General features: G+C 39.5%; 2 protein-coding genes across 8 annotated transcripts; one reads left to right on the top strand and one right to left on the bottom strand.

The window, feature by feature from the left end:
• Nucleotides 1–1805: 1805 nt before the first annotated feature.
• si:ch211-67f24.7 (uncharacterized) lies at nt 1806–8463 on the bottom strand. 7 transcript variants are annotated; one of them, XM_005477483.4, is made up of 16 exons: nt 8272–8463; nt 8060–8118; nt 7817–7934; nt 7413–7457; nt 7143–7307; nt 6934–7034; nt 6444–6580; nt 6225–6345; nt 5980–6118; nt 5775–5879; nt 5601–5690; nt 5341–5486; nt 4807–4914; nt 2825–3491; nt 2223–2326; nt 1806–2069 (listed from the first exon to the last, which is right to left on the bottom strand). In XM_005477483.4, the coding sequence occupies exons 4-16, from the start codon at nt 7452–7454 to the stop codon at nt 1964–1966; spliced, it is 2031 nt and encodes a 676-aa protein (XP_005477540.1). In that variant the 5' UTR covers nt 7455–7457; nt 7817–7934; nt 8060–8118; nt 8272–8463; the 3' UTR covers nt 1806–1963. The 7 variants fall into 7 exon arrangements, with proteins under 7 accessions (XP_005477540.1, XP_019204746.1, XP_005477541.1 ...); XM_019349201.2 differs by having other exon boundaries at nt 7817–7931; XM_005477484.4 differs by lacking the exon at nt 8060–8118.
• A 699-nt stretch (nt 8464–9162) lies between these two features.
• On the top strand, nt 9163–15164 carry cdkn3 (cyclin dependent kinase inhibitor 3). The gene is made up of 8 exons (XM_003445452.4): nt 9163–9251; nt 10208–10306; nt 10411–10466; nt 10576–10620; nt 11216–11438; nt 12885–12916; nt 13039–13142; nt 14721–15164. Exons 2-8 carry the CDS (start codon nt 10230–10232, stop codon nt 14805–14807), a joined length of 624 nt encoding a protein of 207 aa, XP_003445500.1. The 5' UTR covers nt 9163–9251; nt 10208–10229; the 3' UTR covers nt 14808–15164.
• The last annotated feature ends 67 nt before the right edge of the window (nt 15165–15231 follow it).

Below are 15231 nucleotides of genomic sequence, written 5' to 3'. Positions count from 1 at the left end.
AACACTTTGGAGGTAGTTCTTCTTAGTCATTATTCCATTCCCTTTGTGCAATGTACCAGTATCACTGGAACCAAAGATCTCAAATTTGGACTCATCATATCAAAGCACAGATTTCCGCTGGTCTAATGTCCATTCCTTGTGTTTCTTAGCCCAGACAAATCTCTTCTGCTCTTTGCTTTTCCTTATTAGTGGTTTCTTTACAGCTATTTGATAATAAAGGTCTGATTCCCACAGTCTCCTCTGAACAGTTGATGTCGAGATGTGTCTGCTACTGGAACTCTGTGTGGCATTTATCTGGGCTCTAATCTTAGATTTATTTATTTGTTTATTTATAAGGAACCCCATTAGCTTCCACAACAGTGGTTGCTTGTCTTCCTGGGGCCCAAACCATCAAATACCATCGAATAAAATGTTACACAATGAAGTGGATGCAAAATATCCACATAATTTGGCTCTTACATCCACAGTAAGGTTTTACAATTCTGAAAATATAAGTATATAAATATAAAAAACACTCAAACAAAATACACAATGTCCATTACAAGTGACATTACCCTCTTACAATATTTACAAATAAATTAAAAACTGCCTAAATAGGCTTTTAGGTGATTTTTAAAATTATGAATAGAAGCCAATTCTCTAATTGCATAAGGCAACTTATTCCACTGAAAAGATGCTTTAAATATAACAGAGTTTTTCAAAAACTTACTTTTAACTCGAGGAGTTACTAAATTGTGGTTAGTTGAGAATCGTGTAGCATGATTATGTATTTCATCTGGATACTGCAACTGAGCATAAAAAAAGTGTGGTGTGTTTACCAGTAGTGCTTTCTTTAAAAATACAAGTAAGCCATAGTATAATTTAGCTTGTACAGAAAGCCAAGAAAGTTTATCGTGCATTTTATCAATATTTGTATAATATGCCTTGGGGTAGACCACAGTTCATTTCACAGCCCTCAGAGAAATAACCATTATAATAAACCTTTTGCCTTCTTCCAGACAAATAACTTTCCATCCAGCACAAAGCAGCTGGAGAAAATCCATAACATTTTAGTTTATCTATCAAAAGATCATGATTTATCAAATCAAATGCAGCACTAAAGTCCAAAAATACCACCCCGGCCAAATTCCCATTATCTAGATATTTATACCAGTTATCTGTCATGTGAATGAGAGCTGAACTGGTGGAATAACCAGGTGCTGTTAAATTTCTGAGGCTGGATGAATTTATCCTCAGCAGCAGAGGTGACTCTTGGTCTTCTTTTCCTGGCGCGGTCCTCATATGAGCCAGTTTCATTGTAGCACTTGATGGTTTTTGTAACTGCATTTGGGGACAAGTTTAAAGTTTTAGCAATCTTCCGAACTGACTGATCTTTAGTTCTTAATGGACTGTTGTTTCTTTTTACATAGCTGACTGGTTCTTGCCATAATATGAATTCTAACAGTTTTCAAATAGCTTATGAAGCTCATTAAGAGAAGGCCAAGGGTTTACAGCGTTGTACAAGACTTGAGTAAAAGACCACAGATATTAGCAGGTCAATGAGACTTGTTTTCTTTTATGTAGTAGAGCACTTTAGGTCAATATTAAAGTAGAGGTAAACAGTTTAGCTAATCATTTCTAGCTATGCAGCCTGTCTAAATGTTTATATTGTCTCATTGGGACCATTAAAGTCCCGATGAAACATCTGATTATTGCTGCTTTTTGGGGTTTTTTTCTCTTCTGTAATGAGTTGAACCTGGGCTTAAGCTTGATCCCGCCCACATATAAAAGTGTAATCATGAAAAGACATAAAGAACAAAGACTTCTGCAGAGCTCAATGAAGCTTTAATTTAACGTCAAATCCAAAAACAGTCCATGATTTCAGCTGCTCATTGCTCATTCATGCACTTCACGGCTTTAGAGGCCTTGTGGAAAAATGCTTGTGCTCAGGTTTTGGATGTAACTTGTAACTAAACGACAGTCATCAAACGGTGCTGCAGGGTCCCTCGCTGTCCTCACTGTCATCCCACAATCCTCCACTGCTCGTGGCTGCTGCTGCATGGTTCGCTCGCTGCTGAGCCAGCCCTGGCCTGAAGAGATGGGAGATGTGTTAGGAAAGTCAGCTTAGTGATCATATTTATATTTATTCAATCAAAAATAATTGCAGTGCAATTTGCCCGAGCATGTTTGATCAACTTGCCTTGGAGAAAGTTTCACTGCTATCACATATTTGATGCTCTTACCTCAAATTTTCTCTGCTCGGGTTGAAATTCTGAAAGTTTTGCCTCGCTGGAGCCTGAATCGGAATGAAACCTTGCCTGTTGTCTTTCTCTGGGGCTGAATCAGCCTGCATCATGAAGACACATGAAGTGCAGGAACAGATTAAAGCATTAACAGGCTGGAGAATCAGTCATGTGGTATCTGGAGATATTTCAAATTAAAACTTGAAAACTTCAAATTAAAATTTTCCACCATTTTACATGATAGTCATCTTATTAATTAATCATTGTAATAACAAACACGATGATCCCTCAGATCACTGTCTCCCAAACAAATTGACAGTCATGAATGATTTGATCAATGGTTGAAATGTATTTGAGTCGCATGTATATTCTCCAAAAGATTTTCTAAATGGCAAAATCGTTAAGACATTATAGAGAATTTTCTGATCCACTATTTGATTGAAGTCACTGTGTGCAGAATATCAAAGCTTGTTTTGATGGCATTTTCCACGTAAATAAAGACTAAGATGATCTCAGTGGGAGCTGTTGCAGCACTAAACCACCTGGAGGTGACAAATTGCAAAAAACAGCACTGAAAGGTGTATTAAATTAAAAGTGAATACCTGCTTTGACGGATCGTCCCAGATTGGCCTGAAGGCACTTTTCGGGTGAAGAGGAGGTGATCCCTTTCTAACGCTGACTAACCTCTTCCCATAGGAGCTGACGAGACAAGGCGTTGGCCCGTCCACGTAGGGCCCTGATGGGTTCCTCAGAGGAGGGTGAGGGGTCAGTCTTGGAATCTGCCACCTCAGACACACAGTCCTCTCTCTGGGTGTCTCTTTGACCTGCTGCTGCTGACTGTACGAGGGCTTTAACAGCACTGGCACCTGGCTGTCTTCCTCTTCATCCTCCCCGCTGTTGCTACCCGTCATCTCCCTGCGCAGAGTGCCATCAGGGCTACACGAGGTGACTGAGGAATAGTCGAAGGCTGAGGTGTCATCGGGGTCTGTCTCACAGTCTTCCAGGCTGTGGTTTGTGCGAGGTGCCTCTAGCTCGTTGGTGCCTTTCCCCGTGGGCTGGCTGAAGGTGCCCTGACCTGAGTCGCTGTTGTCTCCCCATCCTGCTGTGTCTGGAGTGAGGAGGGAGCAGTAGGCGTGTCCACAGTCATGGGCCGGCTGGTTCAGGAGGGCCCGGTCTCTTCTCACAGGGCTGCAGGACCAACACTCCAGACGCATTGACTGGCAGCCATTCACACCGTTGCTGAGGCCAGCAGCTATCTGGTTATCTCTGCTGGCAAAAGAAATAAAATGACCCCACCATGACATCTACATCCACTGGAAGAAAGCACTCTACATGACACTCATGTAGAGTGCTGTAACAAGATATTGTGTTTTTTTTTCCTTTGTGTATTTCTCACAATGAAATGTTTCAAATTATCAAACAGATTTTAACATTAGACAAAGATGACCTAGACAAATGACAAAATGCTATTTTTTAAAGAAAATTTCAGAGAAAAAAGCTATCCAAATCTACCTGACCCTATGTGAAAAATTATTTCACCCTAAACCTAATAACTAGTTGTTCTACCCTTGGCAACAAGGACTTCGATCAAGCATTTGTGATAACTGGCAATAAAAGTGTCACATGACTGTGGAAGAATTTTGGCCCACTCTTCGATGCAGAATTGTGTTAATATAACCACACTGGAGGGTTTCAAACATGAGTAGCCTGTTTACATCAAGCCAGAGCATGTCAACTGGGTTTAAGTCTGAACTTTGACTAGGGCACTACAAAACTTTCATGCTGTTTTTGTTGTTGTTGGTTTTGGGTTTGTTTGTTTTTTTAGCCATTCACAGCTGACCTGCTGCAGATTTCATGGTTCCATCAGCTGATATTAAGTCCTCCAGATCCTAAAACAGCAAAGCAGCTCCAGACTGTCACAGTATCACCATCACGTTTGACTGGCGGGATGATTTTCTTATTATGAAATGTGGTGTGTTAGTTTTACACCATATGTAACAGGATTCAGATGTTCCAAAAGTTAAACTTTTGCGTCATCAGTCCATAGAATATTTTCCCAGAATATTCTATTTTGTTTTGTTTCTCTTTTTTTTAAGACTGTGGAATGATATATTGCTTTTTGAGATCTTTTAGCCTACTCCACTTTGTCAGACTGATTCTGTTTAACTGATTTCTTGATTCAACGGGTCTGGCAGTGATAAGGCTCATGAAATTGATCTCAGCTTTCAGCTTCCTAATCACAGTTAAGAAAATGATGTTTTAATAAATGAAAACATCATTTAAAAACAAATGTCATATTTATTGGAGTTATCTTTGTCTAATTTTAAAATGTGATTGTTTGATTATCTGAAACATGTAAGCGTGACAAATATCCAAAAAACAAACAAAAAAAGGACATCAGGAAAGGTGCGAATACCTTTTCACAGCACTATACCTGTACAGTGTAAAGTAAAAGCATGCAAAACATTTTTGCAGATGAATGCCACTGAAATAGGCTGTTGCTGGAGTTTGACAGCAACACTCTGTGCCACAGCTGTTCTCGTGCATGCTGTATTGTTTGACGTCCGATGCGGGTGACACTGACCTCTGAGCAGCAGCGTTTGACTCTTCCCTGGCCTGCTGAGACTCTCTGGTGTGCTGGCTCCTCGTGCAACAATTTGCAGCAGAAACGCCAGCCCCAGCATCAGAGGTGCTTTTTATGCAAAGAACAAGAAAACTTGTAAAACTCTAAATGCAGACAAATGCAGGTGGAGCTATTGTGCTCTTCCGTATTTTCTCACATATATAATGTACTGTGTTATGATGGAAAAAGTTTCAAATAATGAGGTCAGCATATGTGCAATCCCTGTGAGTGAAAAGCTCAAAACACTGCACTAAATGCTTGTTTCCAGTTTTTCTAATCATGGAACTTTATCATGTGAATGAGAGTGGATACAACCACCTGTTTGCAGTGGACAGCCAATAATATTTTGAACTACAATTCATGCAAAACTAGTCTAAAAGAGTCCAAAAATAAAAACATGGAGATGAAAATTAACAAATAGGTCCTCTGTGAGACTTCCACATCAGCAACCCAAATCTAAAAGAAATAATCTGACATCTTTGATAATGCTCTCACCTTTGTCCAGCTACTTCTCCTTCTTCCCACCGGACGTCTTCCTCGAGAATTACATGACAGCGGGATAAAATGCTCCTCAGAGCTCGCTCAGTTCCCAACAAGAGGCTGCAGTCAGGATGCTCCTTACCAGTCCACTGCAAGAGGTTCTGGAGAAGGAACAGTAAGCTGTCAGGTCAAATCCTTATTAAATTAAGTTAAATTAATACACTGAAAGTATCTGTAGATCTTCAAAACTGGATTTGCTCTGGCTGCTGACTCACCTGAATGTGACTCAGGTAGCTGTGTATGCGCGCGACAGGTGCCAACAGCAAGGAGAGCAGTTTCATTTCCTCTCTCTCCATCTGGCTGCCCTGTAAAACAAGACCCAAAGCATCTTTCTGGTGTCTTAAGTGCATTTTAGCTGAACAATGTTAATGGTAAATCTCATGAAATACCTGCAAAATTTGACTCTTGTCAGGATGATTGAGTCTCTTGAACTCGAGTGAGAGGAATGACGCCAGGGTCGTCGTGTATCCGAGGTACATGTCTGAAAAAGCTGTCTGGACAACACAGATGAGGAAGAATATGAAAACCTGTGTATCAATGGAAATGAAAGATAGACTGAAATCATAAAAACGTCACAACAGAACATTGGCTTACATCATTTTGTCCAATAAGCTGCACCAGGATGTCTCCAACCAGAGATTTCCAGTGTTCAGCTGATAACCGCTCCTGCAGGGTATTTCTGAAGAGCAGATGGCGCTGTAACAGCTGCTCCACAAACTTCAAATACGTCTGACTGCATCACAGAAAACACATACGCATACACAGTATCTTTTACCACAAATGGAAACTTCTGTAACTCACAGTGGAAAAAAGGGTCACAAATCCTCTCCAGCACTTACTATGGCTCTGCAGTCATGTGGTGAGCCGGTGGGGTCTTGTATTTGTCGTACAGCTGGTTCAAGGTTGACACATATTCCCACTCAGAGTGCAGGAGCTGCATCGCGACCTGATGGCGTGCATCTGTAAAACCCAAAGAAAAAAGAAAAGGATGATGAATCTGCAAAATTAGAAGAAGAAAAAAAGAGTTATGCATATATATGAGCGATGTGTGAACTCACCTGTGCCTTCACTGAGACCGGCTTTGAGGCCCTGCAGGAAACAGTGGAGGAGCAGTTTTCCTCTGGACAGACAGGCAGGTGGAGCAGATGAACAATCACACTGACGTTGTACACGCTCCGGCTCAGCTGGATCGCTGCTGCACCGCAGTGGACAAATAGCACCATTTACTACTTACAGTCTTGCCTAAAAATGTTTACAGTCTTTACTGTGCATTTATATCACGTATCTAATTGCTTTGTAACTCAAGGTTTGCAAAACTGGAAAAATGTGTTACTCCTATGGATAAAATGTTGGAGAAATAAGCATGCATTGACTAATAAAGGTCCAAATGACTCATGAGGCAAAGATGAGATGTAAGGATGAGGTTAATGATGGACTGTTCGAAGCTACAAATGATCTGAGCTGTGCTTTAATGATACCATACTGAATTTTACACCTAGGTATGGCAGTAATAGCAATGCATTCTTTCAGGGTCGTGGTACACGTTACCTTTCTCTTTGCTTGGATGTGGAGCTCTTTCCATCCTGCTGAGGTCTGTGTCTGTTGCTGTACAGCTGCACGATCTGACACCTCATCACACTGAGTTCCTCCTGTAGTTCACAAAGCACTGATGCTGAGCTTTTGGTCTAGAACTAGCTGAGCATCATCACTTTGCAGTGAAATATGAGAAACCCTTCGGGTTAATTTTTAAGTCTTACCCTCAGTGAGTCGACTAGAGCCTCCAGCCTTAGAGCTTTTTTCTGACAGCTCCTCCTGTTCTCCTCCAGCTCCTCTCTCAGGTATGTGTCTCCATGTTGGATCTGACTGAGCTCCAGCAGAGCGCTGGTGAACCCCGACTTCAGCTCCGAGACCATGCATTGTAACTGGAGGGGATGACATAGTATCGTCTAAACTCTATTTTGGTCATCAAAGTTCAACTAATATGTCTCACAAAACCAGGCTGGCTGATGAGGGAAGGTTCAGAATACCTTGGAGATTTCAGTAACAAGCTCTGCCTCCTGAGGCTTCATGACCTGTGCAGGGACACAAACACAAACACATTAATAATCAGTGTGTTTGCTGACACTCACTGATTAATGTGCACAAACTGTGTATGACTCCATATGAGCTTTCTGATTTTTCCAGTAATCAGAAAGCTGATTATGAAGACAAGAGCAGAGCAATGATTTTGACAGAGTTTGTGCTAAGAAAAAAAAAAAAACCTCTACTTTTGTCTACACAGTCATCTTTCTGATTTACAAAATCCCCAAAAACTCAGATGGAGACCAAGCACGCAAGTCAGTCTATCTCTCTTTCAGCAAACTAAACCTTATTTTCTTATTATTCAAAGAACCTGATTTAATGACTTCTGCGTCTTGTTTGTTTGTGGTACCTGCTCAGATGTTGCCCCTGCCAGCAGTCCCTCTGCTAAGGAAGTGGCAAGCCAGCCAAAGAGCTCAGCCCTGCAGGGGAAATGGCTGCAGGAGCCAAGATCCCTCCTTATAAGTCTGCTGACAGAAGGAGAGGCAGGGATCATCCAAAAAAAAGACAAATTAAACATCCATTGGATTCATTTTTTAAATATCAAATAAACCAGATAAGATCACTTTATTGTAGAGATTCATTATAGCCTTACAGTTATTTCTAATTCTGTGGAATAATGCACATCATGGGTTTTTATTCCAGGATGCCAGACTGTGATTTACAGAAACAAAAACAAAAAAAATCATTTTTATGAACACATATACATGTTAGGGATTTCCAAACATCAATCAAACCACTCACAATACATAAGATAAAAGCTGATTATTGAAGCAAACAATGTAAAAGAAAGATAAAGCAGCTCACCTCAGTCAGAGCTCCTCAATAATGTTTCTTCAGACATCCGAAAAAGGTCCAGTAAATCCTAAAAACCTCCAGGTCTCCGCTTTCCTGCTGTTCTAACGTCAGAACTGGTTTGCAGCGTGAAGGGTCGTGAGGCTCTGTGTGCTGCTCTGTGCAGACAGCAGATGTCCTGCGTGACGCTCAGTGAACTATGAAGCAAGTGTTGCTTCATAGTGGATTGCCCGTTTGGTGCTGTTGTGCAAATGTGCTCTGTTTTTCAATTTATATATTTAACATATTTAAATTGTTGTAATGTCTATATTTTATTGGCATGACACTTAAATAAACGTCCAAAAGTGTTCAATATGTAAATGGAAATGGAAAATTACTAATTTTTATTTGTTTGTTTATTTAAAAGGGACAATAAGGTTTGACATAGTTCCAATACAGAGCACGAAACTGATGTGCTTCACACACTTGGCTGTCACCTGGTGCCTGCTCTGTGTGTTTTACAGTAAGTAAATAAAAACATTTCCTCGTTAAATTGATGCAGAAATTGGCGCACAAGAATTCACCACAATGCAGAAAATGGTCAAAATTTCTTTCACCTACCCCATTTCTTGAGAAATACATTTTGCAATGTCTGCTTTGTTGTATTATGTGTACAATACATTACGAAAATACGCTTAACTGAAATATGAACATTAGTATGGGAATATTATATGTGTATATACTGTAGACGCAACCCTGTAAGACCCAGTCTATTTAATTCTAAGAATATCCGATTTTGTGTTATTTCTAGTCGTATGTTTATTCCGCCCGCCTCGATGACTCCTCTGGTTAAATCGAACGCACAAGCCTCTGTTTTGTTTTGCCCTGGGGTGTGGCCAAGCGTCATTTCTCGAATCTGATTGGCTGAGTGCTTCATGGCGTTTTTAAATTGTTGCAGCTGCCGACAGACTCACGGAGCTGTCAAAACAGTCGCGAGGAAGATCGCGTGACTGGTGAGAAATCACGAAAACTACTCCGATATTCTGAATATTTACTCACAGACATGTATTTCCGTAAAGCTACAGAGCGTTTTGTTTATTTTGGGCGACAGTAAGATGGTGGTTTTATTTAATTTTGTTGTCTTGTTGTTATCGTGTTCTGATATGAGCTGCACAGCTAGCGTTAGCTGAGTTCAATGTGAAATAAACCGTCAGTTTCGATAATAATGTTCATAATAAATCAAACTTTATATTTATAGGAAATTTTATACCTTCAAAATATTGGAGAATCAAGTGTGTAGATATTCTGTTTACCTTGAGGCTGAAGGATTGGTTTGAAGCCTCGAGCTGCTCACCTTATTGTCACCTGAGCTTAGGGAGTCATAAATCAGAATCAGAATACTTTATTAATCCCTAAGGAAATTATGTCCACACATTAACCTGACTTCTACATAAACCTCTTTAATGCCTTAATAATGGCATGCCTAATATCAGGGCAGTTGCATTGTGTTTGAATATCATTTACTTTACATCATCATTGCCAGTATGACTTCACGTGGAGATATTTTTTGTTGATGGTCAAAAAAAACATGATCATGCACAGAGTTCTGCTAAATTATGACACATATTTATTACCTTTACTGTGGGTTTTGATCATGCTTAACACAATTAGTCACCACCTGAAAAAATCCATTGTGACACTGGAAAATTCTTCAACTAAAAGCAGGGAGCTTAGCCTTTCTGAAAACAAAAAACCTACCACAGCTAGCTTGTTATGGCAGTAAATATATTACATTTTGGTATTGCAATGGAAATTTTTATTAATCTCTGCATGTCTGATATTACAGTGATGTGAATTTATGTGGTGATTATTCAAAACAGTATAATTCATGATTTATTGTTGAGTATTATCAGAACCGGTAAAGCGTAAGTAGCCAAACATAAGTGAACTTTAGTGTGTCACTTCTCAGCTGTTTGGGGGGGGCTGAAGAAATGAGGACAAGCGAGTTTGACTCTTCATCTGATGATGAGGTTGGAGAAGAGGAGCTGACTCCACTGCACATCTCCTGGTAAGTTTGATCAATTTAAAAGCTGTGTGGAAGTCTATTTGTTCTTGCTGATATGGACACAAACAAATATCACTCTGCTAATATTGGTTTTCATTGGCTTTAAGGTTGCCTCTATCCATAGTAGGGTGCCCGCAGTTTCTTGGAATATGTGCACTACCAGGTAGAACAATTTGTTTACTGTATTTACTGTATCCTGTATTGAATTTTGTTTTCTTCTGACTTTTTTTTTTGTTTTTGCTCTTTTTTTGTTTTGTTTTTGTTGACTAAAGGTTGCAAATACAAAGAAATCCGCAGATGTCTGCAAAAAGATATTGGTAAGTTGGTGCTGGTCCTGATTTTATCAGATGTAATTAGCATTCACAAGCAGATGTTTGAATCTAACCACTTAATCAAGAAGCAAGATTACAACATATATTTTAAATGTTAAAAAATAGTCTTTACTGTAAGACGTAGAAAACCTTGACTTTGTAATATCAATTAACAATCTTTGTTGTCATTGCACATGTACAACAGTGTTGAATGCAACCATGTCTGTGCAAAAGTCTGTCAATTTAGAGTATGTTGAGTATGTTCTTTTGAGTCAAAGTCACCATATTTGGATTAGGGGGTAGAGTGTTGTCATCTTATACAGCCTACACTCAGTAACTGTCCAGATACCTTCTAATTAGTGCACATTAAAAAATTAATAAAATACAAGAATGGAACTCACCAGAAGTCAAGCACAAACTTGATAGTGTTTAACTTTATGCAAAGCATTTTATTCGCTTAGCTATCTGATTTATGATTTCATTTTTGCACAGTATTTTATAAATAGTACATTTATGCAGAAATTAGCCTTAAGTGTTGGAAAAAATGTGGATAACTTGGGGTTTTCCAGTTTTACAAGAGAAACTTCTGTTCTTGTTACAGAGGAGCTCCAGAACCAGGGGGTGCAGGATGTGTTTGTTTTCTGCACAAGAGGAGAGCTTAGCAAATACAGGGTTCCCTCACTGCTGGAGGTCTACCAGCAGCGTGGCTTCAGGGTTCACCACATGCCTTTCCTAGATGGAGACGCACCTGAGCTTAACCAGTGCTGCCAGATCCTTGATGAGCTGCAGATCAGCCTCAAGAACGACAGGAGGACGGTGATCCAGTAAGTCGAAACTGAGTTCAGTTTAATGTTCCACACAGTGCGTGATGTCTACCTGCAAATTAGTACAGACAAAGCAGAGAGGAGGGTTAGCATGTAGTACTGTGCAGAAATCTTAAGATTTAAAAAAAATCTTTTGGTAGTAAAATGGGGGATGTATTGAAATGTGAAACATGTAAACACAACAGAAGATGAAGAAAACAGAGTTTGTACAATTTGAACAAGCTCGAAAGTCAATATTTGGCATGACCACCTTCATTCTTCAACACATCCTGAGCTAACTTGAGGAAAATATCTTCTTTGTAGTTTCATGAATAGTTCTCCAGGCTTCTTGTACAACATTCAAAGCTCTTCTTTCGATGTTGGCTGCCTTTGGTTCCATTGTGTCAAGATGATCCCACCCTGCTTTAAAAATGTTGAGCTCCAGGCTCTGTGGAGGCCAATCCATGACCGATGGTGTTCCACTGTGTGCTTTTCTATCCAAGAATGCTTCAGTTGCATTGGGTGTGTATTTTGGATCATTGCCGTGTGTCACGTTTAATAGCTGTTTTGGACTCACCTTGTTGGTGCAATTATGTAATATTTGGCATTTTCTGTAGATGCGTTGAAAGAAATCCTTCTGAAAATTTTCAGGTACAAGGACTGGATTCAAAACGAGTGAAAAAGAAGCCAGTGTCCAAAAAAACCTTGAGATCTCCAGAAAGCCTTGAGATCTCTTGTTCAAGAACTCTTAAATAATTACCTGAAAGACTTAGGGCTCAAGTAGTAGTAGAAAGTATAAACCTCCAATAATCATATTTGAAGTAGTGAAGGTTGTTTACATACAGCGGTAAATGATTTAGAATTCCAGAATGAGTGGATGGATATCGGCTGAACTGCTGGGTGGTTCTTTGATCCCACACAAATCAGTTTTATAGCAACAAAATGATTTCATTTTTCAGTTTCCAGTAAAAGTGTTGACAGGATGCAATTTTATTGTGATTAAGCTTTTATTTTAAGCATGACCAGGGTTAAACAGAGAGACCTACAAAAGCAGATCAGATTGGATAGTAAAGAGAGGTTTTTGTGTTGCTCTATAAAACCAGGAGATCTGAAGTCAGCAGAGCTTTTACTGCTGTTGCTAAAAGGCCCCTGAGAGGCTCTCAACTCTCCCAGAGAGCTTATAAAGCTGCTTGCTAGGCAACAGGAGGAAACTGGTTGTCCTGGACTTGTATGATATGAGTGGGTTTTAATTTTGATGCTGAGAGGCATCGCTACCACAGTATTCCCTGTCCAATAAAGGACACCTTGGTATCATAAAACTTTGAAGTGCCAGATGGCATCATATCAACACAAACACATCTATTGTCAGCTCCTCCAGACACCTTTCATTATACAACACAACAGTTTGTTCTTTAGCTGTCAATTTCATTGGATTTTGTACTTTATTCCTTTTCCCTATCTCCTCAGCTGCTACGGGGGCCTGGGACGCTCTGGATTAAGTAAGATTATTATTCTTTTATTTTTAAATTTATATCGAATATTCTCTATCCAACATCAGAAATGTCATGTAACCTAATTTAATGTCACTGCTCCCATCACATGGCTGTTGTTTGCCCTGCAGTCGCTGCCTGCCTGCTGCTTCAGCTCTCTGTCACAATGACGCCAAACAAAGCCATCGAAATCCTCAGGCAGCACAGAGGAGGAGGAGCAATACAAACAGTGAGGGTGAGCCGCTGCTTTTCTTCCTCTTCATCTGTAGTTTTTAAGGGGTCATTTTTCTGCTTTTGTTAGTTTATTATAAACTCATGTTTTTTGTTGGTTTGTACCTTGCAGAGACATTTGATGGTCTAAAATTGGCGCGATTAATAAATTAGATTAGAATAGAATTTTTTAGCCCTGCGACAGACTGGCGACCTGTCCAGGGTGTATCCTGCCTCTCCCCCTAAGTGGGCCATACAGACAGCTGGGATAGACTCCAGCCCCCTATGACCCTGACAAGGAGAATCTATTGTCATTGTACACGCACAGCAAAATTGTGGTTAAAAATTAACTCTATTATCAAAACGCTCAATTGAATCTGCTCAAGAATAGCATACGCATAAACCTGGAAGAACTATAGACTGTATGTAAAAGATGGACGTAGCTACTGAGCCTCCAACCATTGGTTTGTGGTTTGTGTTTTGAAGCCTCAGCTTTGGCAGATGTCGCAAGCAAGCAGTGGATCTGATGAGAAACTGAATACTGTTACATACCTATATGAAAGCAGTTTGCTATTCACCTTATTCTACATCTACATCATTCACTGCTATGTCACTGTTACTCTAAACAGATTGTAATAAGATCTGTAACTAGTGATTAAAACCAGAACCTCATGATTTTCAGGTAACTTGCTGCTAGAAGAGTCTTGAGGATCTAAATTATAAATGGGAAAAAAAAATAGAAAAAATGCTGCTTATGTAAAATAATCAATGGTGGCCATTTGAATACAGTGAACTCAATGATATTTTCAAGAAACCTTTATAAGACACTTTGTGACATGCTGTCGTCCTGGAAGCACTCATTGGAAGATGGGTACACTGGTCATAAAGGGATGAACATGATCAGCAATAATTCAGGTACGAAGGGACTCAAAGTGTGCCAAGAAAGCATCCCGTTCACCGTTATTTTACAGTCTTCTGGATGTGTGAGGATGTGTGAAGCTTCACTTCCTGTCCTGCTGAGAGAAGTGACAGCTGGTGCGGTCTTCTGCTGATTTACATTATCAGAGATGCTCTTGGATGTGGTTATTTGAGTTGTTTTTGTTTTCAGGCTATTCTCTGTAAACCCCAGAGCCTCATAAATCATTTTCTTCTCGATTCTAAACCTCCATTTTGAACTTGAGCAGGTTGTCTCAAACATGCTTCCATGTCCAAATACACTAATTTGCTGCCATGTGATTGGATTATTAAATATTTGTTTTAACGAGCAATTGAACAGCTGTGCTAAACAAGGTACCTGGTAAGTATACATAACAGATTAATCAGATCATTTAACAAGAAGAAACACTGAGCATTCTCTGATTCCTGCTTTTAAATTACTTTCCTCTGTTTTTTGTTGCTGTGAACTCCCAGTCAATCAAAACACCATAAATTATAAATAAAGCCTTTGAATTCATGAAGAAAGTATCATCACAGCATTATATAGTCTCTGATTTATTCAAATTTTAGTCTTTCTGTTGTGTGATCCCTTAGTGTTTGTTTGACTGCCTCTTTTTTAGGTATTTACTAATTTTCCATTTACCCGCATCTTTTTACTTTTCTGTAGCAATACAACTTCCTTCACGAGTTTCGGGAAAAGTACACAGCCTACCAAGAAAGTGAAGTTCGCTCAGAGCGCTCGGTGTCTCGGTGATTACTGCTCCTTTCTACAGAGCTGGAAAAGTCTCAAGTTCCTCAAGCTTGCTTGTTTGCCAGTGATGCTTTCCTGATTGTGTGGTGGTATGATTATATTCTTGAGAAATGCACTTTAGAATGAACACTGTAATATATGGCTTTTTATCATCCTCATTATAATTAAAGACTTGATGAGGAGATACTGCTTTATGTTATTAGATGGAAAATGTTTTGTTTATATTGCAAATAAAATAATGGTGTGTGTTAGAAGTGCTATGTCAGCTGGGAAATATATGTGTGTACTTTCCAATTGTCTTTTTATTTAAGGGGAATAAAACTGCACAACAGCTTTTCAGACATCAAGTCTGTCTCTAAATGTGGAGCTTATCAGTTATTTCTAATATTTCTAAGTTATTTCTTCATTGAAACCAGACATTACTCAA

Source organism: Oreochromis niloticus, linkage group LG19 (assembly GCF_001858045.2).
Source record: "Oreochromis niloticus isolate F11D_XX linkage group LG19, O_niloticus_UMD_NMBU, whole genome shotgun sequence".
Classification (NCBI taxonomy): domain Eukaryota; kingdom Metazoa; phylum Chordata; class Actinopteri; order Cichliformes; family Cichlidae; genus Oreochromis; species Oreochromis niloticus.
The sequence above is the reverse complement of the archived record's forward strand: the minus strand, read 5'-3'. Positions and strand labels throughout refer to the sequence as shown.

Bases quoted from the DNA above. Each gene is read 5' to 3' on its own strand.
- si:ch211-67f24.7 (XM_005477480.4), bottom strand. From the start codon at position 7,984: ATGTTTAATTTGTCTTTTTTTTGGATGATCCCTGCCTCTCCTTCTGTC. The intron at 6,581-6,933 runs GTAACGTGTACC...ACTGCGGTGCAG, and splicing joins ACATCCAAGCAAAGAGAAAG to CAGCGATCCAGCTGAGCCGG. The intron at 5,487-5,600 runs GTGAGTCAGCAG...TTCCTTCTCCAG, and splicing joins GCTACCTGAGTCACATTCAG to AACCTCTTGCAGTGGACTGG.
- cdkn3 (XM_003445452.4), top strand. From the start codon at position 10,230: ATGAGGACAAGCGAGTTTGACTCTTCATCTGATGATGAGGTTGGAGAA. The intron at 10,467-10,575 runs GTAGAACAATTT...TGTTGACTAAAG, and splicing joins TGGAATATGTGCACTACCAG to GTTGCAAATACAAAGAAATC. The intron at 12,917-13,038 runs GTAAGATTATTA...TTTGCCCTGCAG, and splicing joins CCTGGGACGCTCTGGATTAA to TCGCTGCCTGCCTGCTGCTT.